Raw genomic sequence first — 24,330 nt, forward strand, 5'->3', positions numbered from 1 at the left:
CTCCTTTTTTTTTTATCAAGAAGCAAAGACAAAAAGGAAAAAAAAGAAACAGGGCAGGATTCAGTGGTTGAATCATCCGTCCCCACCAATGCCAAAACCAAATATACGCCCTTGGTTCTGAGTCTTACATTTTAAAAACATTTATTACACACTGCTAAGTCCCCTGCCTCTTTACAATGAGTTTTGTTTGTTTGTTTTCTATATGTAATGTGACATTTCGTGAAGTTAAGATCAGCTTTATATGACTTATTCATTCAAGCATGTCTTCATTGGTCTGAACATGCAAAGATACCCATTTTTCCTACACCATGGGAACGCAACACGGTTTAACAAGGCCGAGGGCCTGAAAGTCATTTGTTTTCCCTGAATCGGACTGCCTGGATTGGATGGCCGGGGGTTCCGCCCACAAACACACAAGGTGGAGTTGAAAAGCAAAACATGCTGGACCAAAATGAAGCTGTCAAACAGCCGCTTACAATATACAAAAAAGAGGTTGGGAGCAGCGAGAAACAGCGCGGTTTCTGCTTTATAGACCACTTTAATATTTATATTTTAAGTGGAAATCTGGCGTTTCTAAGTAAAATTTGTGAAGTTTCGGTTTTAAGTTGATATAAAAAAATCTGAGGGAAAAACGTGAGTTGATTGACTTGCATGAATTTTACAATCACCTGTAAAACGTTGGCTTTCATTGCACTCTCGGTGACCCGATAAAGTATTCGGTGGGTTCAAACTTCGCTGCAGATGTGACGGGGTCGGCCTGCGGGAGTAAAAATAATCGCCCTCGGTTGTATTCAAACTGAGAGATCGGAAAAAATGTGGAGGTCTCGGCGTAGCGAAATGGTTGGATGGAGAGAGAAGAGCTGCTGCGCGCTGAGTGGAGGGAGACGGCGAGTGAGATGGAGGCGGGGGGGAAGGACCATCTCTGCGGGGACTGGAGCCCAGGACCGACGGCGCAGTGCTGGCTATCGTTCAACCCTCCCCTTCTTCCTCCACAGCGACACCGAGGCTCACGCTGAGAGACAGGTAAGCCAACACAACAGCCGATCGGTTTCAATATACAATGCGCGTACGTGATAAACAAACCGCGAAAAAGCCACCAAAACGCGATAAATATACATTTAATGCATGTTTTTGTTTTCTCGTAAAGCGCCTCGGTCGGCAGCTTCTTTGTAGTAGCGAAATAAACCGACGGTGGTAGGGTACAGACGACGGCGGCCATACCCGAATTTCTTGTCCCAAACAGCGGGGAAGGAACTGGGTGTAAGACCCCGGGGTAAACGTGATAAATTTATTTTCAAAATAACACGAAAAGGGGCTCTTTTGAGCTAACCCCTTCATCGAAACTCGCCTGCTTCTGCTATACAGGGAGTATTTGCGTAGGAGAATAAACGGTGGTTTCCGCGCCGAGACCTCCATGCGGCTGTTGGCGGAACAGCCAGCCGCCTCTCTCGGTTAGCCATCAGGGATCTCAGTTTAATATCTCACCGTGCAGAGACTCGCCCTCTCTCTCCCCCTCTCTCTCACTGGCTAGCCCAGAACCTCCGACGACCGAGCTCGGAGAACCCGCCTTCTTGCCCTCGCTTAAACGCTTTTGGATCGAGGGAAGGGAGTCTGCGACGCCCTGGCTTTAGTTTTAAGCTCCGTTTCTCTGTGTTTGCAGTGCGCCATTGGACCTTGTCACGGTAGGTTTCCTTGTAGAGCAGAGCTGAAGCATGGCGGACCTGGAGCTGTTTGTCGCGCCAGAGAAGCTACTCAGCCGCGGTTTGTTAACATGTTTCCTCGGAGCTTTAGCTAACCATTTTAGATGCCGTTTAATGCTACAATACTGCAACCGGAACTGTGAGCAGCTACGGTTAAAACTGAATTCTGGTTTTAAAACAACAAAAAAAAAATCAGTTTGACGCGATAACATTTGCCCGTTAAAAAACATTTTCCATTTTCTTCTTTCTTCCTGCGCCTCCGCAAGTCTTTCCAGCCACCACGATATTTACGGGCATTTTTACAATTTGTTACTAATCCATCCCCGCTGTCCACCATTTAAATTAGCTGCTTTTTATTAAAGGCAGCTAAATAAAAACCGTTACGTGATTTAGATGATTGGTTGTAAACAGCAGCTAATGTTAATGTGGTCCAGGTCTACTCTGCAGGACACGAAATTGTTCTTAGATGCCAAAAAGCCTAAAGCCTTGTATTAAATAACCTTTAAAAAGGCATAGCTAATAATATTTAAAAGGAAATGTCCCAATTTTAGCCGCATTCGGTGTGTCAAATCGTCCTTGCTCGTGTAATGCCTCAACACTCAAATTTATATCACGTATATTGTCATAATAATGAAATTTAAGGTAGATTTTATGTTTCAAGAGTTTCTTATATACAATGTGGAGGTTATTTAGTTATATAAACGGTGAAATCGATCGTTTAAATGTAGCTAGGTCACACGGTGGACACCACATTGAGCTGGGGCCATCAAGGACAAGATGAACAACGAGCAGCCGCCATCATTGGAACACAGCTCGGTTACGCCTCGCTGAAGAATGCTCTGGATTTTGCTAGCAAATCCCACTCTGAAACGCCTGAAACGTGAATAAAAACGACCTGCAGATAACCATAAAACACATTTATTTACTGTAAACGAATGTTATTTTCGATTTCATCGCTCCGGTCTCAGTTAACACTACGAGGAGAAGATTATAGGTTTTGCGTGGCGGAGCTAGATCAGCGCCCAACGGTGATGAGGCGCCTCTGTCGAGTGGCGCATTTGGCTGCAGTGCTTCCAAGCTACCATTCCCCTTTCTCGGAGACCGAAAGCAGATCCCTCGTCCGTGGTCAGCTGGTCGCCTACAGCTGCCCGTCCGTCCACGTCCATTCGCTTCCTCCTTCCGTGGATCCTCCCCAACCTCAGCTCCGACAGAAAATCCTCCATTACTGAGCGGACCAGGCGAGAAAATGGTCGCTCCTGTGTGTCCACGATACTTTTGTTGTGGAATAAGGACAGTACTAATACGCCAAATTCCGGTTGGCAAAATTTGCTCGACGGAGACTCCTGTTGTCGTAGCTAGATGTGCTAGTTGAAGCCCTCCGCAGTGTTATTTGAGATTTGAAGCCGTCACAAGCAATAGCCTATGTCTCACCATGTAGCGTAAACGTTTAAGGGGCGGTGTAATGAACATAAACCATTATGTCGAGCCAAATTTAAATTTAAGGACTTTGACTCGTCATTATTACTTTTCTATGAAGAATTAGCCACTTTAATTGGTAATTAAGCCCATTTATACAAATAAGACAAAATAACATTAATTACTATTTTTTAAAGATCACGAACTGGTTAAAGGTAATATACACGAATATGTATATTATAAACTGCTGATTGGTTCTTGATTGAAGTCGATATATAAAAGATATGCTTTTAAATAATCTTATGGGATTTTTTTTTTCGCAGATCCAAGACAGAATATTCGCAAATGAATGGAGAAATGGAGGCAACGACACAAGACCAAGGTGGGTTTTTTTGCCAAATCAAGTTTTTCTGAACAGAGTTGATATGTAGATTAATCATGGCAAGGCAGCACTTTACATAACCTTGTATATTAAAACCTTAGTATTAAACTTGATTAATGTACTAGTTCTAAGAATTACAGCAATTAAAACTGAATGTTTGATTCCGATTAGATTAGATTCGAATATATGGTTTACCAACTTAAAGCCAATAGTAAGAATAGAATAGTAATTTTATTTTTTTTCTTGTCAGAATATAATTTGAAAGACATTTTTGGCAGATCTGTTTTTTTCCTTTGTGATTTTTATGTCTTTTCTCTCTTTCTCTCTTAACATTTTCACAGTATGGGCGCAGGATGACCTTTTAAGACTGCTGGAGGCCATGAAAGTGGCTCTTCCACAGAAAGACCTGACTAAATACAAAACATCAGAGTCCCACCTGGACTGGCAGAAAGTTGCTTTCAATTCCTACACAGCTGAGATGTGCAAGCAGAAATGGCAGGAGGTGTCGAAAGAGGTCAGTTGATTTTTATCGATCTTTCTCCAAGTCAGATTGTTCTGTTAAGTCAAGTCTTCTGAGTTTCTCCGTTTTGTTTTTCTGCCAAACACAGATCCGTAAATTCAGGACCCTGACAGAATTGATAGTTGATGCTCAAGACTACATAAAGAACCCATACAAGGGCAAGAAAATAAAGGTGAATTCAAGGCAACATTCACGTGATTTATGGCCTACCAGTTGTGTTAGTGGAGTCCAAGGCTTAAGTAATTCCGTCCCCCTTTCCCTCCCACAAATGCAGAAACACCCAGATTTCCCCAAGAAGCCTTTGACTCCATACTTCCGTTTCTTTATGGAGAAGAGGGCCAAGTATGCAAAGCTGCACCCTGAGATGAGCAACCTGGACCTCACTAAAATCCTCTCTAAGAAGTATCGGGAGCTGCCTGATAAAAAGAAGGTCAGTCAAAGACGAACACCACCACTGTTTTGACCATCATGTTTTTTTTTCCCCAAAAAAAATATCCTTGGAAAAATAACGTTTCTTTTCATAACTACAGAAAAAATATGTTGACGACTTCTTACGAGATAAGGAAACATTTGTTCAAAGTATGATGAAGTTCAGGTGAGATGATTCACTACTTTATTTTTTAAACTAGTCACAACACATAAGCCTAAAATGCATAATACCTGTGTTTAATACATTTTTTATGATGTCTAAACAGGGAAGAGCATCCAGACCTGGTGGAGAGCATGGCCAAAAAAGGCTCAAATGTACCAGAAAAGCCCAAGACGCCCCAACAGTTGTGGTACAACCACGAAAAGAAGGCCTTCCTCAAGCTGCACCCTGATGTGAGTTGCAAACAGAATGCAACTTTTAGCCGCTTTTAGAGATTTCAACTTTTTCTGTGTCTCACCCAGGCGACCACCAAAGACATTAAAGATAGTCTTGGCAAACAGTGGACGCAGCTTTCTGACAAAAAGAGGCTCAAATGGATCACCAAGTCGCTGGAACAGCAGAAGCAGTATGAGGTGAGACAAGAATCAGTGTGTGGTTGCCTTAGATGACAAAAGATGACAAAAGAAAATAATTTTTAACTGTGAGGATTTTTTTGCGACCTTCCAGGAGACGATGCGTGAATACATCCAACAGCATCCGGAGTTAAATATGACGCAGGAAGACATCGTAAAGTCCACCCTGACCAAGGCAGAGAGGCACCTGAAGGACAAATCTGACGGCCGTCCTGACAAACCTCCTCCGTGAGTCACGGCTACAAATACTCTCCTGACACATCTGAGGGAGGGGATTTTTGTAGGTCACTGCCCTTGCGAGATATTTGGTTTTAACACGTGGTGTTCGAATGCTTTCAGAAACGGTTACTCGATGTTCTGTGCGGAGCTAATGTCGAGCATGAAGGACGTTCCCAGCACAGAGCGTATGGTGATGTGTAGCCAGCGGTGGAAGCTGCTAAAGCAGGGTGAAAAGGACGCCTACCAAAAACGCTGCGAACAGGTGACTTGAGAATCATGAATAACTGAGAGGAAAAAGTCAATAAATTAAGCAAGTTAATCTAAATTGTCACTTTTTTTTTGTCTTTTTTTCTTTCAGAGGAAAAAAGAGTATGAAATTGAGATGAACAGATTTCTCAGTGTAAGTCTCAAACATTGTTTACATGTTTTGTTTTTACTGGAAGTGTTTCTTACGTGTGGTTTGTTTGCTGTGCATCTGTAGAGTATATCAGAGGAGGAGCAGCAGCGGGTCTTGGGTGAGGCGAAGACTGGTTTTAAGAAAAGCACCGGAGCCAATAGTCCCGCATCTAAAAAGAAAAACTCTAAAGCAAACGTATGTCCCAGAATACAGCAACTTTTTCTGTTTTTGATAATGATGCAGTCATTTAAGAAAAACACAACTTGTCAGTGTAGCAATGCAATGTGTGCTCGAGTCAGATTTTGTTCCGTGTTATTTTCTGATATATAGTGTAGCTGTTTACATGTTCACCTAACACGCAAAGGTATAAAGGCAAGGAAAATATGTTTGTGCGAAACTATTCAGACAGAGAGCCAATCGGTCTGTTTTTCAGAGGTACAGAAAGAGAAAACTGCAGCGTAACACAATAACTTTTTAATAAGAAATTTAAATTTAGGTGTGCTTTACAGTTAGATTTCTATTTACATAGATGCTTTCATGTATTATTCTGATATTCTCACGTGGACCGTGCAGGCAAATCCAGAAAAACCCAAAAGACCCATTTCAGCCATGTTCATATTTGCTGAGGAGAAACGTCCCAAACTGCAGCAGGAGCGACCAGACCTTGCTGACAGTGAGATCACAAGACTTCTTGCTCGCATGTGGAACGAGCTGCCAGATAAGAAGAAGGTAACGTGTTAGTTTATGGAACAGAAATGCCGCATCGGTAGACTTTCAAGTTTGAAGGTTATTCTGAAAGTGGGATTTTTCAATAATTTTGTGATGTGCTGGATTTCTGTAATGATTTAGGAGAAGTTTAAGCGCTTAGAATCGGTGTTGAAGGCAGAATCGGAGAAGAAGGAAAAAGAGGACCGCAGTCGACTCCCAGATCCGCCCAAAAATGCACAAGACATCTGGCAGCAGAGTGTTATAGGCGACTACCTCGCCAGATTTAAGGTATCCTCAAACTAGCTGTTGTATTTTAGCCCACATTATTCAGTATAATAGCAAAGCTTTTTGTGAATAGAAATTGACTTAATAATCATGCTGATGTTAACAATGAGCTACAGATGTGTAATGCTGTTGATGACCGAGTGCTGGAAACACAGATAACATACCCGGGAATGGATTTAATGCCTGTATGTGGTTTGCAGAATGACCGGCCAAAGGCACAGAAAGCAATGGAAGCAACCTGGAGCACCATGGAGAAAAAAGAGAAGATTATGTGGATCAAAAAGGCAGCAGAGGACCAGAAAAGATATGAGGTTAGGACACAGTCTCAATAAAATCTCCTATTTCTCTATATGACACCAGTGAGAGCTAAATGTTGATTTACCTGTCCTCAACAGAGAGAAGTAAGTGAGATGCGCTCGCCTGCCGCTGCCATTGCCTCAGGGAAGAAAATGAAGTTTGAGGGTGAACCCAAGAAACCGCCATCGTAAGTTTGCGTCATTCAGCTCATCTGTGCTGCCTGATTTAGCCGATTCGAAGGCCTGACTTTTTTTTTTTTACTTTTACTTTGACTCTAGAAATGGATATCAGAAGTTCTCTCAGGAGATGCTGTCCAATGGAGAGCTGAATCACCTCCCAATGAAAGAGCGGATGGCTGAGATCGGCAGCCGCTGGCAGAGGTTACCACTGAAGGACAAGGACCGCTACAAGAAGATTGCTGAGGAGAAGCAAAGGCAGTACAAAGTCCAACTGGAACAGTGGCTCGCTGTAAGAAGAATTTAATTGATTTGAGGGGGGAGGGGGGGGGGGGTTTGGTGGGGTGGGAGGCAAGATGTTTTTGAGACATTTGGAAAAATCTATTTCCGTCTTTCCACAGAGTTTGTCTTCGCAAGAGAGAAACACTTACAAAGAATACAATTCACAAGTAAGGAATGTTTTTGATTTGTAACAGCTAGCATTTACAAACAGCTGAAATTGCAAGATCTGTTTTTGATATATTTTAATGATCGATTATTTCCCAAATCATTCAGAAAAGAAGAACTACAGCAAAACCAGGAGGCCCCAAGGCAAAGGCCAAGAAATCTGTGAGTACAAACTTGTTTCTTTGTTTGCGGTCTTGGAGCTGAGTTGAGCAGAAACTTAAATTTTTTATAGTCATGTTATTAGCATTATCTGAAAGGGGGGATCACTTGTTGCAGGACACGGAGGAGGACGAGGATGACGACGACGATGAGGAGGATGACGACGACGATGAGCAGGAGAAAGCTTCCAGTGAAGGCGACTCTTCCAGTGAGGAGGACGATGAGGACGATGATGACGTGAGTGTCATCTCTGCTCAGATACATGAGATAGTTGCAACCAGTGGTTTTGAGTTTTTGCTGAAAATGCGTGTATACGTTTCTTTTTGTTTAAAGAAGGAGGACGATGACGACGACGATGAAGACGACGAAGAGGACGACGAAGCAGACGACAAGGAGAACAAGTCGGAGGACAGCAGCAGTGAGTCGAACTCACAGGGGTCGTCAGACTCTGATTCAGACTGAAACGCGCCATCACTGACAAACTGAGCAGCGCTGAGCTGAGCCAAGAGTCCAGGGAGCTCTGCCACTGTGCCAACCCTGCTCTCCTCCCACCACCAGAGGGAGCCCCTGCATTGCCTCATCCATTTCACACTCACCCACTTTATGTTGCTGCGCTGGCGATCTGTACAGAAGGAGAGACCCTGCCCCTATCTGGAAATCGGTTCAATTCCATCCCCAGCGCAGTAGTCATCTCACAGCACGGGCCACTGACAGTATGCCAAAAACAGCATCCCACTGGTTTGGTGATGTCATGAACATTTCTGCACTGGTTTCAATCTTGACTTGCAGCTTCAGTGGTTTAAGGTTAGAGTTTTAATGTGTTGGGTAATCGATTACCCGCTCAGTCTTTTATTTTTGTTATTCCGATGATTAGTTAAGGACAGGTGGCTTGAGTTGTGAACAGGCTGAGCCAAAGAACACAGTACGGTGGATCACCTGAAGGCGGGCAGGGGGGAGGGTATGCGGGGTACTGGAAAATTGCACTCTACAAAAACTTTTCATTTAATCTTTTTTTTTTTTTCACAACATTGTTGTGTTGTCCTCGACTTACGGTGTAGATTTTATGATTTGGTTCTTAAAGAGGTGGTATTTTTTTCAGGAAAAACAAAAAAAAATCAAGCCATTATGAATGTCTTTTTTTTTGTCGCTGGAAAATTTGAGAGTTTGTTACATACCCATGTTTTTTCATTTGAAATTTACACTGCCTATAAAGTATTCAATCCTTGGATTTTTCATGTTTTATTGCTTTTCAACATTACAAAGATTCAATTGGACCTTTTTCACACACATCGGGATGTAAGGAAGCATAGCAACATTTATTGGAAGTTAACAGACTGCATCTTTTGGGGCGTGTTGTAAAGCTTTTCAATACAGAACTGACATCGACTTCATCTAAGCCTTGGCGTGATGGAATATTCCCTCAGCTAGATTCTGTTTAGATAAAACACAAGACTGCGATTGCATGCTGGTGCTTTTCACGTCTACCTAGCTGTTTGGGCTTCCAGATTTAGAACGTAGTGTCAAACTGTGTAGACAGTTTAATTTTATATTGGGACTTAATTTAGATTGGTTTATAGGGATTGTTTTAACTTGGCCGTAAAAGAGTTATAAAGCCGGATTAGCTGTTATGGTTCCAGTATAAAACATAAAGGTCCAATGGGGGTTGAATACTTTCCAGGACATTGCACATTGCCATGTGTCTGTCACTGAAAAATCTCATTTATCCAAACTGACGTGTTGTAGTCGATCAGTCTTAACAGTTCTTACTCAGTTAATTGAGCAGGTTGTAATTATTAATTGCAACACTTGTCCATATTTAAAGCTCAGTCTGACTCTGTTTTTAAAAGCAACGTTAAATATGCTTCTTTTCTTTTTCTTCGGAACTGTTGCTTTCCATTTCATTTACAGTTCAATTGCGATTTGCTACCAGGTTTGTTTTAATTGTGAGCAGTTGTGTTTCGATCTATCTGGACTCGTCGTGGGTGTTGAGCTGAATGGACTCGTCCATTTTTATTTCCGAGTTTTAATAGTATTGACTGTAATCCACATGGGTTCTGTTCTGATGCTTACCCCAAAAAAGCGTGCACTTATTGTAAATCTGTCCCTCTGTGTGAGTTTGTGTGCATGCATGCACAGAACTTTGTATATATGAGGGCGTTTGCGTGTTTCTTTGCTTTAATGTGTGTTGTTTTTTGCCGTTTAGTTGCATACCATGACGTGACAGCAGTGTGCATGTATGTGCCTGTGCGGGGACATCATACCAACACCATGAATGTAGATATTGTTAAATCTTTTATTATTTTATTTTTTTTCTCCAAAGGTCTTTGCGGTCATGTCATTGAAAACCTAAAAATGGGCTTATGTGACTGTGTTTTTGGGTCTCCAGACAGATTAAGTACATGGCAACTATTAATAATCTGTTAATAATGGGTTTATTTTGACCATTTTGAATCTCATCACAGACTGAAATAAAACCAGCGTGGACTATTTAAATAACTGGGGGAGGGAAAAGCAAAGCATTTCCTTTTTGAATGATGAAAGTTTGTAAAAGGGAATTAGGAAACTGAGTTGCCAGTGGACTTGGGGTTAAAAAAGACAACAAAAAAAAAAAAAGCAACTGTAATTTTCTGTAAATACTGTTTTTGTATCGAGTGCTTATTGTTTTGTTAGTACTTTTATTTTGGCAAGCCCTCATCTGTGGTTTCAAAGGCCAGTGAGTCTTTCACTCACGGGGGAGAATTTTTGGTTATATTCGCCTGTTTTAGTTGTTTCTTCTCTCCCTTATGTTGGTTTATAGAGATATCTAAAACAGCAAAGCTTTACAAGTTTGTACTGCTGACAAATTGACAGAATTTGATGTTTTATATAGCTGAGGGTGTTCTTATGTCCTTGTAGTTCAAGTATTTGGGCAAATAAATGACCTTTAACAGTTAAGTGTGGATTTATTTAATATGTTGACAGCACACATATCAGTACTTAGTTACAGTTTTAAGAATTGTTATATATGGTCCTGAATACATTTTAACCAAACAGGATCCAGGTCATGGATCACACGAAGCAAAAAATGCTGAAGAAAAGTTTTTGTTGCACTAAAAGGTTTTACCTGTAGCAGTTTTGATTGGGAGGAACGGATACAGCATAGCGTCATGATATTTTGCATGCCAGTATATCAACATTCTGGAAACCCTGCAGACAAGAGGGCTCATCTCTCTTGCATGAAATCGACTCAACCGAAAAAACATCCAAGAGCAGACGCTTAGACTTGACGAAGCTACCTCCTACTTCAAGGAAAGCTAATGGCTCAGTCGCATCAGTAAAATAGGACCTCTACAATAAAAAAATAAAAAAAAGTGTGGCTGCCTTTTGATTGTATTGAATTTTTTCATATTCTGCAACTGATTGCAATTTGTTCAGATGTCAGAGTGTTGCACACTTACAATCATTGCACAGGTCATCTGACAGGTGGCAACATTTCTGCAAACAGTTACAATCTGACTTGTAAAAAGGTGAAAAATTGCAAAATGTTAAAAATGGCAAAAAAAATATTGGATGTAGAGTGAAATATTGTGATAATTTCATATCATGGGGTGTCCGGTGATTCCCAAATGTAGTTCTGCTACACATGACTAAACTGAAGCAATACTCAAACCTTGATGTGATGTTGTAAAGCAGGATCCCCCACAAGGAACTCATCATGTCAGATGTTGCTCTGGTATCAATATCAAGTTCCACAAAATGGAAAAATGATCTCTAGTGAATCCCTGACTTTAACCAAATCCAAAACATAAAAGATAACCTGGAGGGCCAACTCTTCACCTAGCATAGCTGGGATGGAGAAAATCCAAAATCTTGTGGGTTTTAAAAGTAGCTGGAGCTAGAGTCCAATAATCCTATGCTGGTGTAATGTTAAGGTGTCCACATACTTTCTGTCATTTAACAAAGTTCAAGTGATGACCTCATTCAGCCCGCCCAGGCTCTACAAACAGATTGTAGATAAAGAGCGAAAATCTAGCGTTCATTTATGGATGTCTGAGCTGAAAGAAACCTCGCTGTGAAAGCGGAAACACCCGAACTGTACCTTCAAAGTAAAGGTATAAACGCGCTCTTCAATACCTCACTAATCTCCCCACAGTTTTTTCTGTTTTGTTTTGTTTTGGGGTGTTTGTATTTTTTTTATGCAGGGTGCCATATAACCAGAAAGTCACTAAGTTTCTTCTGTACTCAATTTTTAAACACAGTTTTAAACATAATTTTATGTAATTTATTAGGGCCTTCGATTTTTTTGTTTTGTTTTCTTAGATCCGTTTAAGGTGTTTAAGTGCAGCTGGTCTAGGTGGCGCTAATTTTGTCTGCTGCTGGCCCAGGGACCAGAATCAGCCCTACGAACATTACAGTCTGGCCCACTGGACTGCTTTGGAATATGTCATAGAGGGCATAAATGTCAGACTGTACATTTTATTTTCGTAGCTTTTACCGTTTTCCCCTACTTATAAAGCTGTCCCTTAAGCCAAAATAATTAAACAATATATGAACAATAAAGTTTTTCTTCACAATTTACTGTCAATTTCTAGTTCAAATTGGCTGTTTGTGCCCTGTGATGTTAAATGAGCTCGACAGCTTATAAAATAAATATGAAAATTCATTCTGGCAAGTAGCTAGCTGTTAAAGATATGTGGCTAAATAAAAATGTTAACAATTGTTTTTAAAATGTTGTTCTTGTTTTAGTTAGAAATTAAAAGATTCGATTTTTAAAAATTAAGATATATTTCCTCATCTTGCTTGTTAATATAAAAATGCACATAATATAGCAAATAGTGACAGAAAAATTAAATGAGTCATGTTGTGTATTGGTATTTTTGAATGTAGCAACATTACATTACATTGCCTTTCATTACATTATTGTATAAATTTTACAAGCATTTGAATGATTAAATTAGCTTAATCTCTATCCTTTTTAACGATATCAACATGGACTGTATTCTTGTTTTTTTTTTTTTCTTTTTTGTTTTTGTCGAGTTCCAGCAACTCGCTTCACATTTGCAGGTTAAGCTTTTATTTTTATTGCTACAACCGGAAGTTAGCTGGTTTATATGCTTTGTCGGCCTCCTCGCTCGTACCGTCAGTTTTGCTAATCGACACCTGCGACAACAAACACTTTTATCGAGCTTTTTGTTTTGCCCGTGTTATTAAAATGGCTGTAGCTGAAGACCGGGCCTCCTGCTAACGCGTTTTATTTGTATGGACTCGGTCATGTTGCCTCCTTCAGAGAAACTGCCCGGTTCAGGCTGAGTTTTCGGCATGACAGGGTAAGAGGAAACAGTTTGAAATTAAAACACACCTAACGTCGCTACACTGTTTCTTAGTATTTGAATGCCACAAAGGCCTTTCCTTCAGCTCATATTAGTAGAGCAGTGGGGCCAGCAGATATAAACCATGAAAGGTGATATCAGCCGGAGTTAATTTGCTAAGGAACTGTCACTACCTGCGTTTAGGTTCTACTAACGTTAGCTAGTCGTTCGTGAGGTAGTTTAAATGAATGTGTTTTTGTAAAATGTAGCTATTTTTGAGCTTTCGTGTTGGATACATAGGTATCTCGTTTATCTCAATCAACCACATGTAATGCTAAAGCTGGTTAGAGTACATTGTTAAAACCACATTTCTCTCTGTGTGTGATGTCCAGTAATGTGAAAATCAGGATGTTGCTGTAGCTGATATGTGCTGATATGTTCAGTTCAGGCTTGGGGTTACTGTGGTCAGATTGTACCGCTAATTATCATATGTTTACATGAAACTTCTGTGGTGATCTTGGACATGACCAGCGATTATTTCTTCTTTTCAACAGGATGAAGATAGACCTGGAACAAGTGCTAATACATATTTTTAAAGTATGTTATTTGCGACTGGTATCTTGAATCTGTGTGCCTTACATCTGTTGCCTTTCAAGCATGCTGTGATTTCACTTCCATCCTATCTCTTTTAAGTCCTCAGATATCAATCTTATTACCTTGCTGTCAAGACTTCCAATAGAGATTTTCAAATGAAAATGGAGGATATGCCCCTCTCAGGCCCAGACAACACCAGGCTGGAGGTGAGGTATAACCTGTGCATACAGGTACCCATGCATTTACCTAACATTGGGTTTGTCTTTGGTGTTACACTATGTTTTTGTTGTTGTAGGCCCTGGCCCATGACATCTACTCTGAGCTGGTGGAAGATGCCTGTTTGGGCCTGTGTTTTGAGGTGCATCGAGCTGTTAAACAGGGCTATTTCTTCTTGGATGAAACGGACCAAGAGAGCATGAAGGAGTTTGGTTGGTGCCGTTGGATCTGGTTTCTATTCTGTCTGTCTTCAATGTGTTTGCTTACTGTTTTTTTTTTTGTTTGTTTGTTTGTTTTTCCCCTCCAGAAATTGTGGATCAACCAGGAGTGGACATATTTGGGCAGGTGTACAATCAGTGGAAGAACAAAGAGTGTGAGTGTCCCAACTGTAAAAGATTAATAGCAGCTTCTCGCTTTGCTCCACATTTGGAGAAATGCCTTGGCATGGGACGCAACAGCAGCCGCATCGCCAACCGCAGGTCGGTCAGTGAAGGTCATAAAGCAGAAATTCCTGCAGTGATCCAAAGTTATACATGAAATTCTAATTCAATTATTTGATCTTCTTTTAACAGGCTAGCCAGCAGTAATAATATGAGCAAATCAGAGAGTGATCAGGAAGACAATGATGACCTTAATGATAATGACTGGTCGTATGGGGCTGAAAAAAAAAGTGAGCACTTGAGTGATTGCATTGTACTGAGAGATGAAAGAAATCTCCAGGTGGTTACTTAAAATAAACATTTCTTATTTCCTTTTTACAGCCAAGAAGAGAAAGTCAGATAAGGTATGTTTTTTTTTTAATTACACATTGTTAGTATAAATGAATTTTTCATGTGTATCATAAGGTTATTTTAATCTTAACATTTTTGTTTGTGCAGAGTCAAAATTCCCCAAGAAGATCCAAATCCCTGAAACATAAAAACGGTGAGTCTATCGGGGTTTTTTGTTGTGTTGTTTTTTCAAGTTCATAGCTCAAAGTTGTAGGAAACAATTCAAAGTGAAATGCAAATATTTTTCTTTTAGATGCAGATGGAATTTATAGTTCAATTTTGATTTGCTTTTAGCGTTCTCAATCTGTTACATGAACAGTGTGTTTGTGCGTATGCATTCCAGGTGAGCTTGGAAGTGGCGTCGGTGCCGAATCTTACAAGGTGACAAATCCTCCTGTGATCAAATTGATTGCTAGGCTATAAAGTATTGTAAATTCTATACTCATAAAGGTTTATGTTTTGTTTTTAAATTCAGTACAACTATAATACTGGCATCAGCTATGAAACCTTGGGCCCCGATGAAGTCAGATCCCTTCTAACGACGGTGAGCAATTTTCATGAATCTGCCGAAGCATGTCATTTTTTTAATGTTCCAACTACTGATTTAATTATATAAGTGTGAATCATTAAAGTATTGTGTGTTTCTACAGCAATGTGGGGTGATATCTGAGCACACAAAGAAGATGTGTACCAGGTAATTACTGCCTAAGCCTCTGACACAAAGATTAACTTGTAATTAAACCTTTTCTGTTTTGAGAAAACAGCCAGCTGCTTTTGTGTAGCTCCCTGCAGCATAGTTTATGGTAACATAACACCTGGATTCATGTTGATTTAACCATCTAATTGAATCTAAATTCTGAGGTCAGCGTCCTCATACCTTGAAATCTTAATTGCTTAGAACTGTTGTCTGAAACTGAAAGTCACGGCTGAAAATGAAATACATAAATATAAGGAAGTTGTTTTTTTTAATTAAATAAGAAAATTGTGTATGATCAAACTAACTCAAGGGAACACAAGTGGCAACTCATAATTGTTGAAAAACATCTCTTTTAGACCTGTTCTTTTTCTCCAAGGTGAAGAGCCAAATCTTTAAAGGTCTTAACAACAGCAGTAAATACATAGACTTATAATAATGAGGAACCCATCAGTAACTAACCTCTAATAGTTTATAACTCATAACGGCCCATTATCAGTTGGTCTCTGACTGTGTCCCATCAGTTCGTCCCACCTTCCCTGCTGGCCTGCCGGCAGTGAGATGTGTAAAACTATATGGTGGGTGTGGGCGGGCCATCAGTCAGGGATGTATAATGCCACCTTGTGTCCCACCAGGTCTCAGCGATGTCCCCAACACACGGACGAACAGAGGAGGGCCGTCAGGTTGTTCCTCCTGGGGCCGTCCGCGTGAGTGTACTCTGACCCGTTCCTCACCAAAACCACTACCTAGAGTGCACTTGACAAAAGTCATGTTTGAGTTGGCGTTGTTACCCTCATCGTGCAGGTGTTTGCTCAAACAGTTCACTGTTTGCTGATATGGTTGCCTTGGCAACTCTGGCAGAGGGACGCCTTTCTTGCCAGGAACGACATTTATGCAAAAGCACTGCTGTAAATGACTTGTAAAGCCATTGTTAACAGAACTGAACGCTGCATGAGTTTTAAACACTGGGAAAGATCGATAGACTACATCAGGAAGTTTTTCTGGTCCTGTGAACCGGAACATGACACCAAAATCTGTGGTTGTAGCACCCTTACTTGTAACTATTTGTTATCATAAACACCACAGCCTATCGGCCTTACTAAAAATAATAATAAACCCACTCCATACATCTTAGTCTGAAAGTATGGTTTAACAGCTGAGATGAGTACACTGCGCTTAAAGAATTACCTTAAACAGAAATATCATCTTAGTTCATGTATAAAATATTTCATCTACAAAGTGACAGAAATGGTGAAAATGGTCGAGTATAATTTTCCAGGTCTTGTCTTTATGCACACGGTTCAGAAAATGAAGCTATTTATCTTGTTATTGATAGAGGCAATAATAAGCAGTTTTTGATGTTATTGTTTTTGCTTGAAATTTGATTCTTTTAATTCTCGAGACATTTTTTTCCCCCCAAAGAATTCACCTAAAATCAAAAACCCAGTGAGAGGGAGTCATGTATAAAAAAAAACAAAAAACAGTGTGGGTCAGAAAGAAGGACATGTGTTAATAAGCACACAAAGATACATTTGTCCAACAACTATAAGCAAAATGTTGGGCAAATGTGCATTTGTGTTGTAGAGTTGTTGTTATTATTAAAAGTAATAGTGGTGTTGTTGGTTGTGGTGTTGTTATTGGTATTATAGAGATGGAAAAGAAACTTAACAGATATATAGACATTTTGTTTGTGTGTTATCTGTGTGTGACTTTGTCTAAAACTGTGTTACTGTGTCTGTTTTTTATGTCACAGGCCAACGCTGCCTGATGCAGATGCTGTGGAGACTGACAGCTTTGACATTCCAGATGCACAACCCTTAATGAGCCGCCTGCAGTGGGAGGACTCTGATATTTCACCTACTGATTCTGCTTCATCTAAAGCCAGTAAGGAAGGGACATTCATTTAGTAATTATGACATGTAGGTTTTATCAGTAAAATACATTCCTGTTCTTGTTGCAGGCACCAACCATTCAGATTCTCGGAAGCCCAAGAAAAAGAAGAAGCCATCTCTTCCATTGAACAGTGGAGGAGGAGGAAGTGGGAGTGGAAGCCTGGCTGGAGGCGGCGGCAGCAGCTCCCAGAGTAATATCAGTATATCGACCAAAAAAAAGAGGCCCAAACTCTCAGCACCTCCTATTTCAAGTATCTATGATGATTTAAACTAGCATAAGCCAATTTGTCAGACCAGCCCTCGCCTCCTCTTATTAAGTCCCTTCTTTCACACCAAGCTTTAAAGGTCTGAGCTGAATGGGATGAAACTTGACTTAGAAGTTCCTTAGTAATCATTTGGCCTTGATAACTGAGGCATCTACATTTAAAGATTTGTCCTTCCTAAATTATGAACACAGAGTTTAAGAATTGCGGTCAGAGTCCAGTCAGAGTATCTGCAGTAACGGATCGGCAAACAGAATTGACTTCTGCTATACACTTAACTTACGACATATATTTGTCTTCAGTTGATATTGAGGAGGACTTGATGCATTTGGTTGACGCTTTGTGTGGCTCTTTCATGGAGGAGCTTCCACACGACACTGCAGAAAACTTTCCAGCCAATTAAAGAAAATTGTAAAGTAGTAAAAGTAGATTATTTGAACCAAAACATAATTTTATGCAGATATAGAAATAAAGAACATGCTACCCATGTTGCATGTCATCCTCGCTCTTGCAGCCGATCCTTTGAAATAAAGGCAAAAAAAAGCTTAGAAATAAATCGTTGAAAATAAATGAACCACTTGTGTGTAAATGATATCTCCTGTGCTCTAAATTTTATTTTACGGAGGGCCTTGATGTTACAAAAGACATCAATAATAAGACCACCCGGATTCATACAAAGCACTGCAATGTCCTGGAACTGAAAAAAACTTTTCAGACCACAAGCTGGTAGTGAAAGTTGAGATTTAAGTTCTACTTAAATTGAAAGGCCTTAAATTCTAAAACCTTCAGATACTCTGTCGTTGGTGAGCCTGTGACCGGCCCCTCTTCTTGGACTTTGTGTTCAGATTTGGTCGTAAGGACACGTTCAACACTTGACACACATATACTGGAGTACTCATCGGTGGCTTTTTAATTCTAGCATTGTATTGCACAGTCGTGCGTGTGTGTGTGTTTGTGTGTCTGTATGATGATTTGCATTTAGCGTGAATGTCAATTTTGTGTGCGTGCGTGCCTGTGTGTAAGTGTACGTGCGGTTGATGTGTGTGTAATCATTCTTTTCACAAAACTATGCATCCTAGAATGTGACTCTTGTGAAAGTATGTGTGTCATTTGGAATATTTAACTCGTTTACATTAACGGTATATTTAAGTTTGTATTTGTCACTGCCTTTGTGGTGATGTGCATATTACTTGTGTGTAAATGCAGAATTTTGATATTTGATGAGCCAGTAGGCTTTTGGGGCACATGTACAGTACATGTATGTTTGACATAAATCATGAATTCAACGTTTATTTGTTTCCTTCTTAGAAAGCCTTGTCCTGTGTGCTTTCACTCACTTTGCTTGTAGATTACATTGTAAAAGTAGATCAGCCCAGCAGTTCAGCTTGTTGTTAATGACCATGAGCGATAAGGCTGCATTTTGTAAGCTTGTAACCAACAGTGTCTGACGTAAATTATGAGGTTTATTACATATTGTAGATGCCAAAGTCCTGTACTTTTCAGGTCTTGGAGAAGAATTCGTTTTTCTTCTAAATTGGAAATTGCTCACCCAAAGACTTTATCCAGTTTTTATAGTGGAATCTGATGTGCAAATCCAGGATGCTTTATTTTAATCAGACTTTCATAAAGAGGGAAGGTAAAGTTGACCTATTCTGTTTATTCTTATTTTTATTTCATGTATATTGAATGTTCATATTAAACATGAGGAAAGTTGCCAGGATTAAGCACCTGCGATTCATCAAGAGGGGATATCCTCAAACACACAGCTGTCCCACCCACCTATAGTTAGAACCTTCTGTTTGCAGGAGGCAACCAACCAGAAATCAAAGGAGCTAGATTCACTTATTTCAAATGGATGAAATGTGGGGCTTTAACTGTCAACTGTTAATCATAGAAGAATAAGAATGTGGAGTTTGAAATGAGGTCAACCCATTGATTTACTTAATAGTTTAAGTAACCCCTGTTTTAAACCAGTCATTTTTATTTATTTTTTCATTATTTGCACTTTTCTGTTACATATTCATATATACCTTTCATGAGGTTGGACATTTTTGTGACTTTCTGTCTCACTAAAAGGCCCTCGGAGAGAGAACTTTGGCACTTTTGTCCAAACTCTTTTGTTACATTTTTTTAACATCAGCGTAATTGGCAATTTTGAAGATACAATCATGTCTCTTTGCGAAGGCATTCTTGATGCTTTTGGACCAGCTATTTCCAAGAAATAGAACAGAAAGCGATCTCGACATCTGCAACCTCAGAGGTGCTGCATGTACCAGACTGTTTGGTGGATTAATGTTTGATGCTGATTAAGGGTTCACATTCACCAGGTTCTCTATTTTTAAGCATTTGTTCAAGTTTTGAGGGTCATGTAATACAATCCTTAAAGTCAAGTGCTTTCAATTTCCTCTCACAATCGTGACAATCTGCCAAAGCCCGATTTTGTATTTTTTCCCTATATTTCTGACTGTGCCCGGTTGAATCTGTCCAGTAAAATCTTGCTATGTGCACTAATGTTAAATGAACTGTTAGAGATAATTTGGTAACTATGATCCAATGGTCATGGCACTGTTTGTGAATAAGGGTAAACTGCTTGTGGTTTATTTGTGGCTCTTTGTGTATTTCTGTGCTGTAGAAGTGCAATGACAAAAGAAAGCAATGTTGTGACTTTCCTTTTTTTCCATGCACAAGCACAAATAAGTGCATGTGTGCACAACTTGTATCTGAACACAATGTGATACATAAATTATTTTTCTTTTTTTTTTCCCACTGCCATGCATACTGATGTTTGTATATAAATAAACACCAATACCATGAGACTGACTTCTTTAAACCACAAAGAGCTAGTAGAAGGGGTTTGTTTTGAAATGCTTTAATAAGAGATGCAACTGAAACCAGAGCAGTCTGACAGCAAGTGCCAGATGCACATTGATTCATTGTATAATTTTATTTACACAAAATACACAATATATTTACAGTATCTTTTCATAATGTTTAAATTAAACTACTCCTACGTAGCATAAAAGAAACAGTCTTGCACTGAGGCAGTTGTACAATTTATATTTGCATACAGCGAGCTCGAGTCATTCAAATAATACAATGATGGCAAAGACTCAAACGGGCACACGCAGCACAACAGTGAATGGTTCCAAATGATTTTAAGCCATATTTTTTGTTGGTTTTCTTAAAGGTACAGTATGTAAAATCTTACCACTAGATGTCAACAGATAGAATTCAGTTGACAGCAGTCTATTTTGCTACCCCTCCCAATTCAAGTGCATAATGCTAATTAAGGTGGCTGCCGTTCACCTGTAGTAAGTGTAGACTGTGTTTACTGTACATTTAAAACACAAAGTCATCTCAAAGAATAGCGCACAGGAAAGCATGAGTATTTTACAGCAATAAAGAGCCATGAGATGAAGCCAGTATTACAACATGGTCTGAACCACTACATCTTTGAATAGAAACTAAATTAGGTTTTAGTTAAAGCAAATGCTCACTCACTGCTGTTTTTTTGTTTTTTAAACTGCACTTACACTCCTCAGTCACTCATGATTTTATCTTTGTACATGCACAAACAGGCTCACTTAACCACCCACACGCTCGCACAAATGCACGCTCTCAAACCAGCTGCAGCATCTGCACCGAGGCCCTTTATGGTCAGTACATCTCTCCAGACACTCACCCACTGCTGTAGTTATTTTTATTTCACCTCACAACATTCAACTATAAGCGTGTGCCCTTTCTTTGCCTTTTCAGCGGCTGTGCATCCCAAATATCAAAAAGCTAAAGAACACAGTGACTCCCACAAGGGAGATGGTCGCAGGGGCGGTGAAGAACTGCCTGTAGTTGAGGCGGAAATACCACACGACAGCAAGAATCACCACAAAGACAGGCACCACCAGGCTGCCGGTGCTTATGGCTACACCTGCCGCCCTGAATCCACTGGAGACTCCGGACCCGGCTCCTGCTCCGGACTGAGCCCCCTCCTCTGGACTGGAATCATGCAGGGTCTGAGAGATGTGGCAGTGGATCACGCTGTTGTCTGTGATGTTTAGGGATAACAGAGTCCTCTTGGGATCCTGCAGCAGCTGGCCTTGGAAGATTAATTTAATTTGATGCTCCCGCCCTGAGAAACATTTGCTGGAAAAGAAGGGAGATGAGAAATTAAAGCAGTTATAAGGCGCTTTCTTTCCAAGAGTTAGACAAGAAGATCAATACCACTCCTGTACAATCAATCCAAGGTTTCAGACATAAGCCAATTAGCTTACTTAGCAGAAAGACAATAAAAGAAACTTTTGGCTCTGTCTAAAGGTAATAAAATATGCCTTAAATGAACATTTGTAGCTGACTGAGTAATATGTGGCATCTTGTTTAAGCTTTGCAAAAAACAAAAGACATGAAAAGCAACAGTAAGGTAAAGCCTTCCAGTGTAAGCCAGCAAACTAAGTATAAGCTCTTGATAAATTAACATTGCAAGGCGGCACAATCTTTATGCTAAGCTAACTGCCTAATTGGTGTATCATCTGCGAATTATTCTGATATTCTTGAAGTTTGGTGGATTTTCACAGTTATTTTACCAACCTTTTTAGTATCCCAACTGTATCTTGTGGCTCTACAACAGCCACCTCCTCTGTGTCATTCAAAAACTTCAGACGGACAGAGATGGAAGTGGTACTACTGGTGATGGTAGGAGAAGAGGTGGTGCTGGTCAAAATTGGAATAGGCTTTGTAGCCTTTTTCACTTCCTCCTCCAACTCCTCCTCCTCATCCTCCTCATCAGCCTCATCATCCTCTCCATCAGAAGTGACAAGCAGTCTTCCAGCCTGTGGTTGTTTGCTCTGTATGTCCAGCAACAAATCTGTCCAAACCCCCTCGGCTCCCTCTACAGTCCCCTCACCCTCTCCTCTGTCAGCTGCCGGCTCTCCTTCGTCCGGCTTGTTCTCCTGAGAAGGTGGAGGCGTCTGCTGCTCAGGGGTGTCGGCACTAGCTGACCCTCCACCGTAGTTGTCATGGCCTCCCAGTCCAATCAGAGAGGCATGAGCACCCACAGTGAGGATCGTGCCCAATATGTGGTCTCCCCGATCAGCCACATGGGTTGAGAGCCAAGCCAAGATGAGGGCCAAGAACAGAAGCAATACACCACCTGCTGCTGTCACCTCATCCTCCATCCCATCCAACATGGTCAGTGCACACACTGCCATCTCTGTCCTCTAATCCTGAAGAAAACATAGGTTTAAGACATTTCGTAGCATACAATTTCAAATGTGGCTCCAAGTGCTGTAGAGCCTGTTCAACAGTTTGCCTTATACTGCATGTGATAGTATGATCTAAACAAACTGATCTAAACTTTCTAAGATAACATTGTAGACGTACACAGAACTTCCTACATGAAAACAGGATTTTTTTTCCCTGCAAATATGTGATTTGTTGTTATCCCCAGAGAGGTTTACTTTTTTCCCCCTCAAATAAAAATCGCCATAATAACAAAAATAGTTATATAATGTATCAGAGACTCATTATCCTTACTTAATGGAAACTTAGACTATAGTCACACATCCATAGTTGACGCCATGAAATACACTAGCATATTCATTTTTATTATTTTTTTGGGGGGTGGGGGGGTTTAAACAAGCAAGAAGGCTCCTCTACATCTGTTCAGTTACAGCTAAACAACGTCAATTGCACTCTGAGATCTCTACAGGTCTTACAGTACACTGAACAAGACAGCCATATGGTAGCACTGGGTTTACTTCTCACTCCAGGTTTACTGCATCAAACAATTACTTTATTACTGACATATCTATGAAACACTAGAAAAGCAGATAAACAAGGGAACTGGGCAAAGGTGAGGTTTGGGTTATTCAACTGTAACAACAAAATATTTACTGATCAATTTTCTTATTTCAGCCCATTTGAAAACGACATGACACAGGATTTGATTCATGTGTCCCACCCATAGGCTGTATGATGACGGGGAAAAACAGAAGTGTAATATCTTTTTTCCTCCTTGAAGTTTAACAAGTTTACTTTTTTGTGTAGGACACTCATTCATGCTTACAACCCGTTTTTCTGTGCATTTACTCTTCTAGTCTTGTAGACAAACTCTAGTGAAAGCACTTCAAAGCTCAGTAGCTGCATGCAGTTGCATATTTACATTTGTACTTTTTTTTTTTCTTTTAAGAAGAATTGTAGTAGGGGGAAAAGATAACCCTTTCATGGTGTATTTACAAATTCAGAAATCAAGGCCTGGTTTCATCGGCGTCAGAATTACTTTACAGAAATACACGTAGCATTTACCAAGGTTGGTCAACAGCTGTTTCGTGTAGCTGGGAAGTCTCAGCCAGCCATCCGGCTAATTCAGGGCCGTGTCATTATTGTTTTCCCCTCTTTTTCTTCCTGTCATGATTGTTCCACACGATGTACAGCCCTAACCTAGACGCTAGCCACAACGAAAGCTATTCTGCTGCACTTCCAACTTACAACACTGTAGTTTACGCTGCTGTCTATGACCTAACTTAGCTTACCACCTAGCTTAAGTAGCTAACTGGAAAAAAACACGACCTTCCGTTGTTTACGGCTCTCATAGTTCGATTTATTTTGTCGCATAATAGTTGTCCGACAGAGCAGCTGCTTCGGCCAGACATATAAAAGTCTTCAGCGTATGTACCGGTATACATAAACATCAAATGATCTCACCTGCCAGCTGTAAAATCAGCGCATGGTTGAAGGCGAGGCTTAATGCTAGCTAGCAGCTGCTGCTGCTTAAAAACCACATAATAAACATAGTGGCGGCGTGACGTCATCACGGGCCAGCGGGGTGGGCGCGTGTTTTGGAAACTGTTTTCGCGCCCATTGCTCCACTTCTATGATACAACGTAAATAAATACATAACTGTATCTTTTTTG

At 40.4% G+C, this 24,330-nt stretch overlaps 3 protein-coding genes across 7 annotated transcripts; 2 read left to right on the plus strand and 1 right to left on the minus strand.

The window, feature by feature from the left end:
* Nucleotides 1-1,531: 1,531 nt before the first annotated feature.
* Nucleotides 1,532-10,642, plus strand: ubtf (upstream binding transcription factor). Of its 3 annotated transcripts, none has more exons than XM_085157234.1 (21): nucleotides 1,532-1,682; nucleotides 3,440-3,498; nucleotides 3,840-4,012; nucleotides 4,107-4,190; nucleotides 4,293-4,448; nucleotides 4,549-4,613; nucleotides 4,714-4,840; nucleotides 4,910-5,020; nucleotides 5,115-5,248; nucleotides 5,360-5,501; nucleotides 5,598-5,639; nucleotides 5,721-5,831; nucleotides 6,210-6,365; nucleotides 6,486-6,632; nucleotides 6,830-6,940; nucleotides 7,025-7,113; nucleotides 7,205-7,394; nucleotides 7,504-7,551; nucleotides 7,658-7,711; nucleotides 7,826-7,951; nucleotides 8,045-10,642. In XM_085157234.1, exons 2-21 carry the CDS (start codon nucleotides 3,462-3,464, stop codon nucleotides 8,168-8,170), a joined length of 2,229 nt encoding a protein of 742 aa, XP_085013360.1. In that variant the 5' UTR covers nucleotides 1,532-1,682; nucleotides 3,440-3,461; the 3' UTR covers nucleotides 8,171-10,642. The 3 variants fall into 3 exon arrangements, with proteins under 3 accessions (XP_085013360.1, XP_085013362.1, XP_085013359.1); XM_085157236.1 differs by having other exon boundaries at nucleotides 1,549-1,682; nucleotides 7,826-7,945; nucleotides 8,042-10,642; XM_085157233.1 differs by having other exon boundaries at nucleotides 1,549-1,682; nucleotides 7,826-7,945.
* Nucleotides 10,643-12,774: 2,132 nt separating this feature from the next.
* On the plus strand, nucleotides 12,775-20,239 carry atxn7l3a (ataxin 7 like 3a). 2 transcript variants are annotated; one of them, XM_085157252.1, is made up of 14 exons: nucleotides 12,775-13,014; nucleotides 13,551-13,593; nucleotides 13,725-13,796; nucleotides 13,886-14,018; nucleotides 14,114-14,285; nucleotides 14,379-14,476; nucleotides 14,568-14,590; nucleotides 14,685-14,730; nucleotides 14,920-14,957; nucleotides 15,052-15,120; nucleotides 15,227-15,270; nucleotides 15,906-15,977; nucleotides 17,024-17,154; nucleotides 17,231-20,239. In XM_085157252.1, the coding sequence occupies exons 1-14, from the start codon at nucleotides 13,007-13,009 to the stop codon at nucleotides 17,434-17,436; spliced, it is 1,155 nt and encodes a 384-aa protein (XP_085013378.1). In that variant the 5' UTR covers nucleotides 12,775-13,006; the 3' UTR covers nucleotides 17,437-20,239. The 2 variants fall into 2 exon arrangements, with proteins under 2 accessions (XP_085013378.1, XP_085013377.1); XM_085157251.1 differs by having other exon boundaries at nucleotides 12,777-13,014; nucleotides 13,690-13,796.
* Nucleotides 20,240-20,350: 111 nt separating this feature from the next.
* On the minus strand, nucleotides 20,351-24,229 carry tmub2 (transmembrane and ubiquitin-like domain containing 2). Of its 2 annotated transcripts, none has more exons than XM_085157253.1 (3): nucleotides 24,122-24,229; nucleotides 22,007-22,641; nucleotides 20,351-21,565 (listed from the first exon to the last, which is right to left on the minus strand). In XM_085157253.1, the coding sequence occupies exons 2-3, from the start codon at nucleotides 22,624-22,626 to the stop codon at nucleotides 21,178-21,180; spliced, it is 1,008 nt and encodes a 335-aa protein (XP_085013379.1). In that variant the 5' UTR covers nucleotides 22,627-22,641; nucleotides 24,122-24,229; the 3' UTR covers nucleotides 20,351-21,177. The 2 variants fall into 2 exon arrangements, with proteins under 2 accessions (XP_085013379.1, XP_085013380.1); XM_085157254.1 differs by lacking the exon at nucleotides 24,122-24,229 and adding an exon at nucleotides 23,723-24,115.
* Between the last annotated feature and the right edge of the window lie 101 nt (nucleotides 24,230-24,330).

The sequence above is a fragment of the Neolamprologus multifasciatus genome, chromosome 4, assembly GCF_963576455.1.
Source record: "Neolamprologus multifasciatus chromosome 4, fNeoMul1.2, whole genome shotgun sequence".
Lineage (NCBI taxonomy): Eukaryota > Metazoa > Chordata > Actinopteri > Cichliformes > Cichlidae > Neolamprologus > Neolamprologus multifasciatus.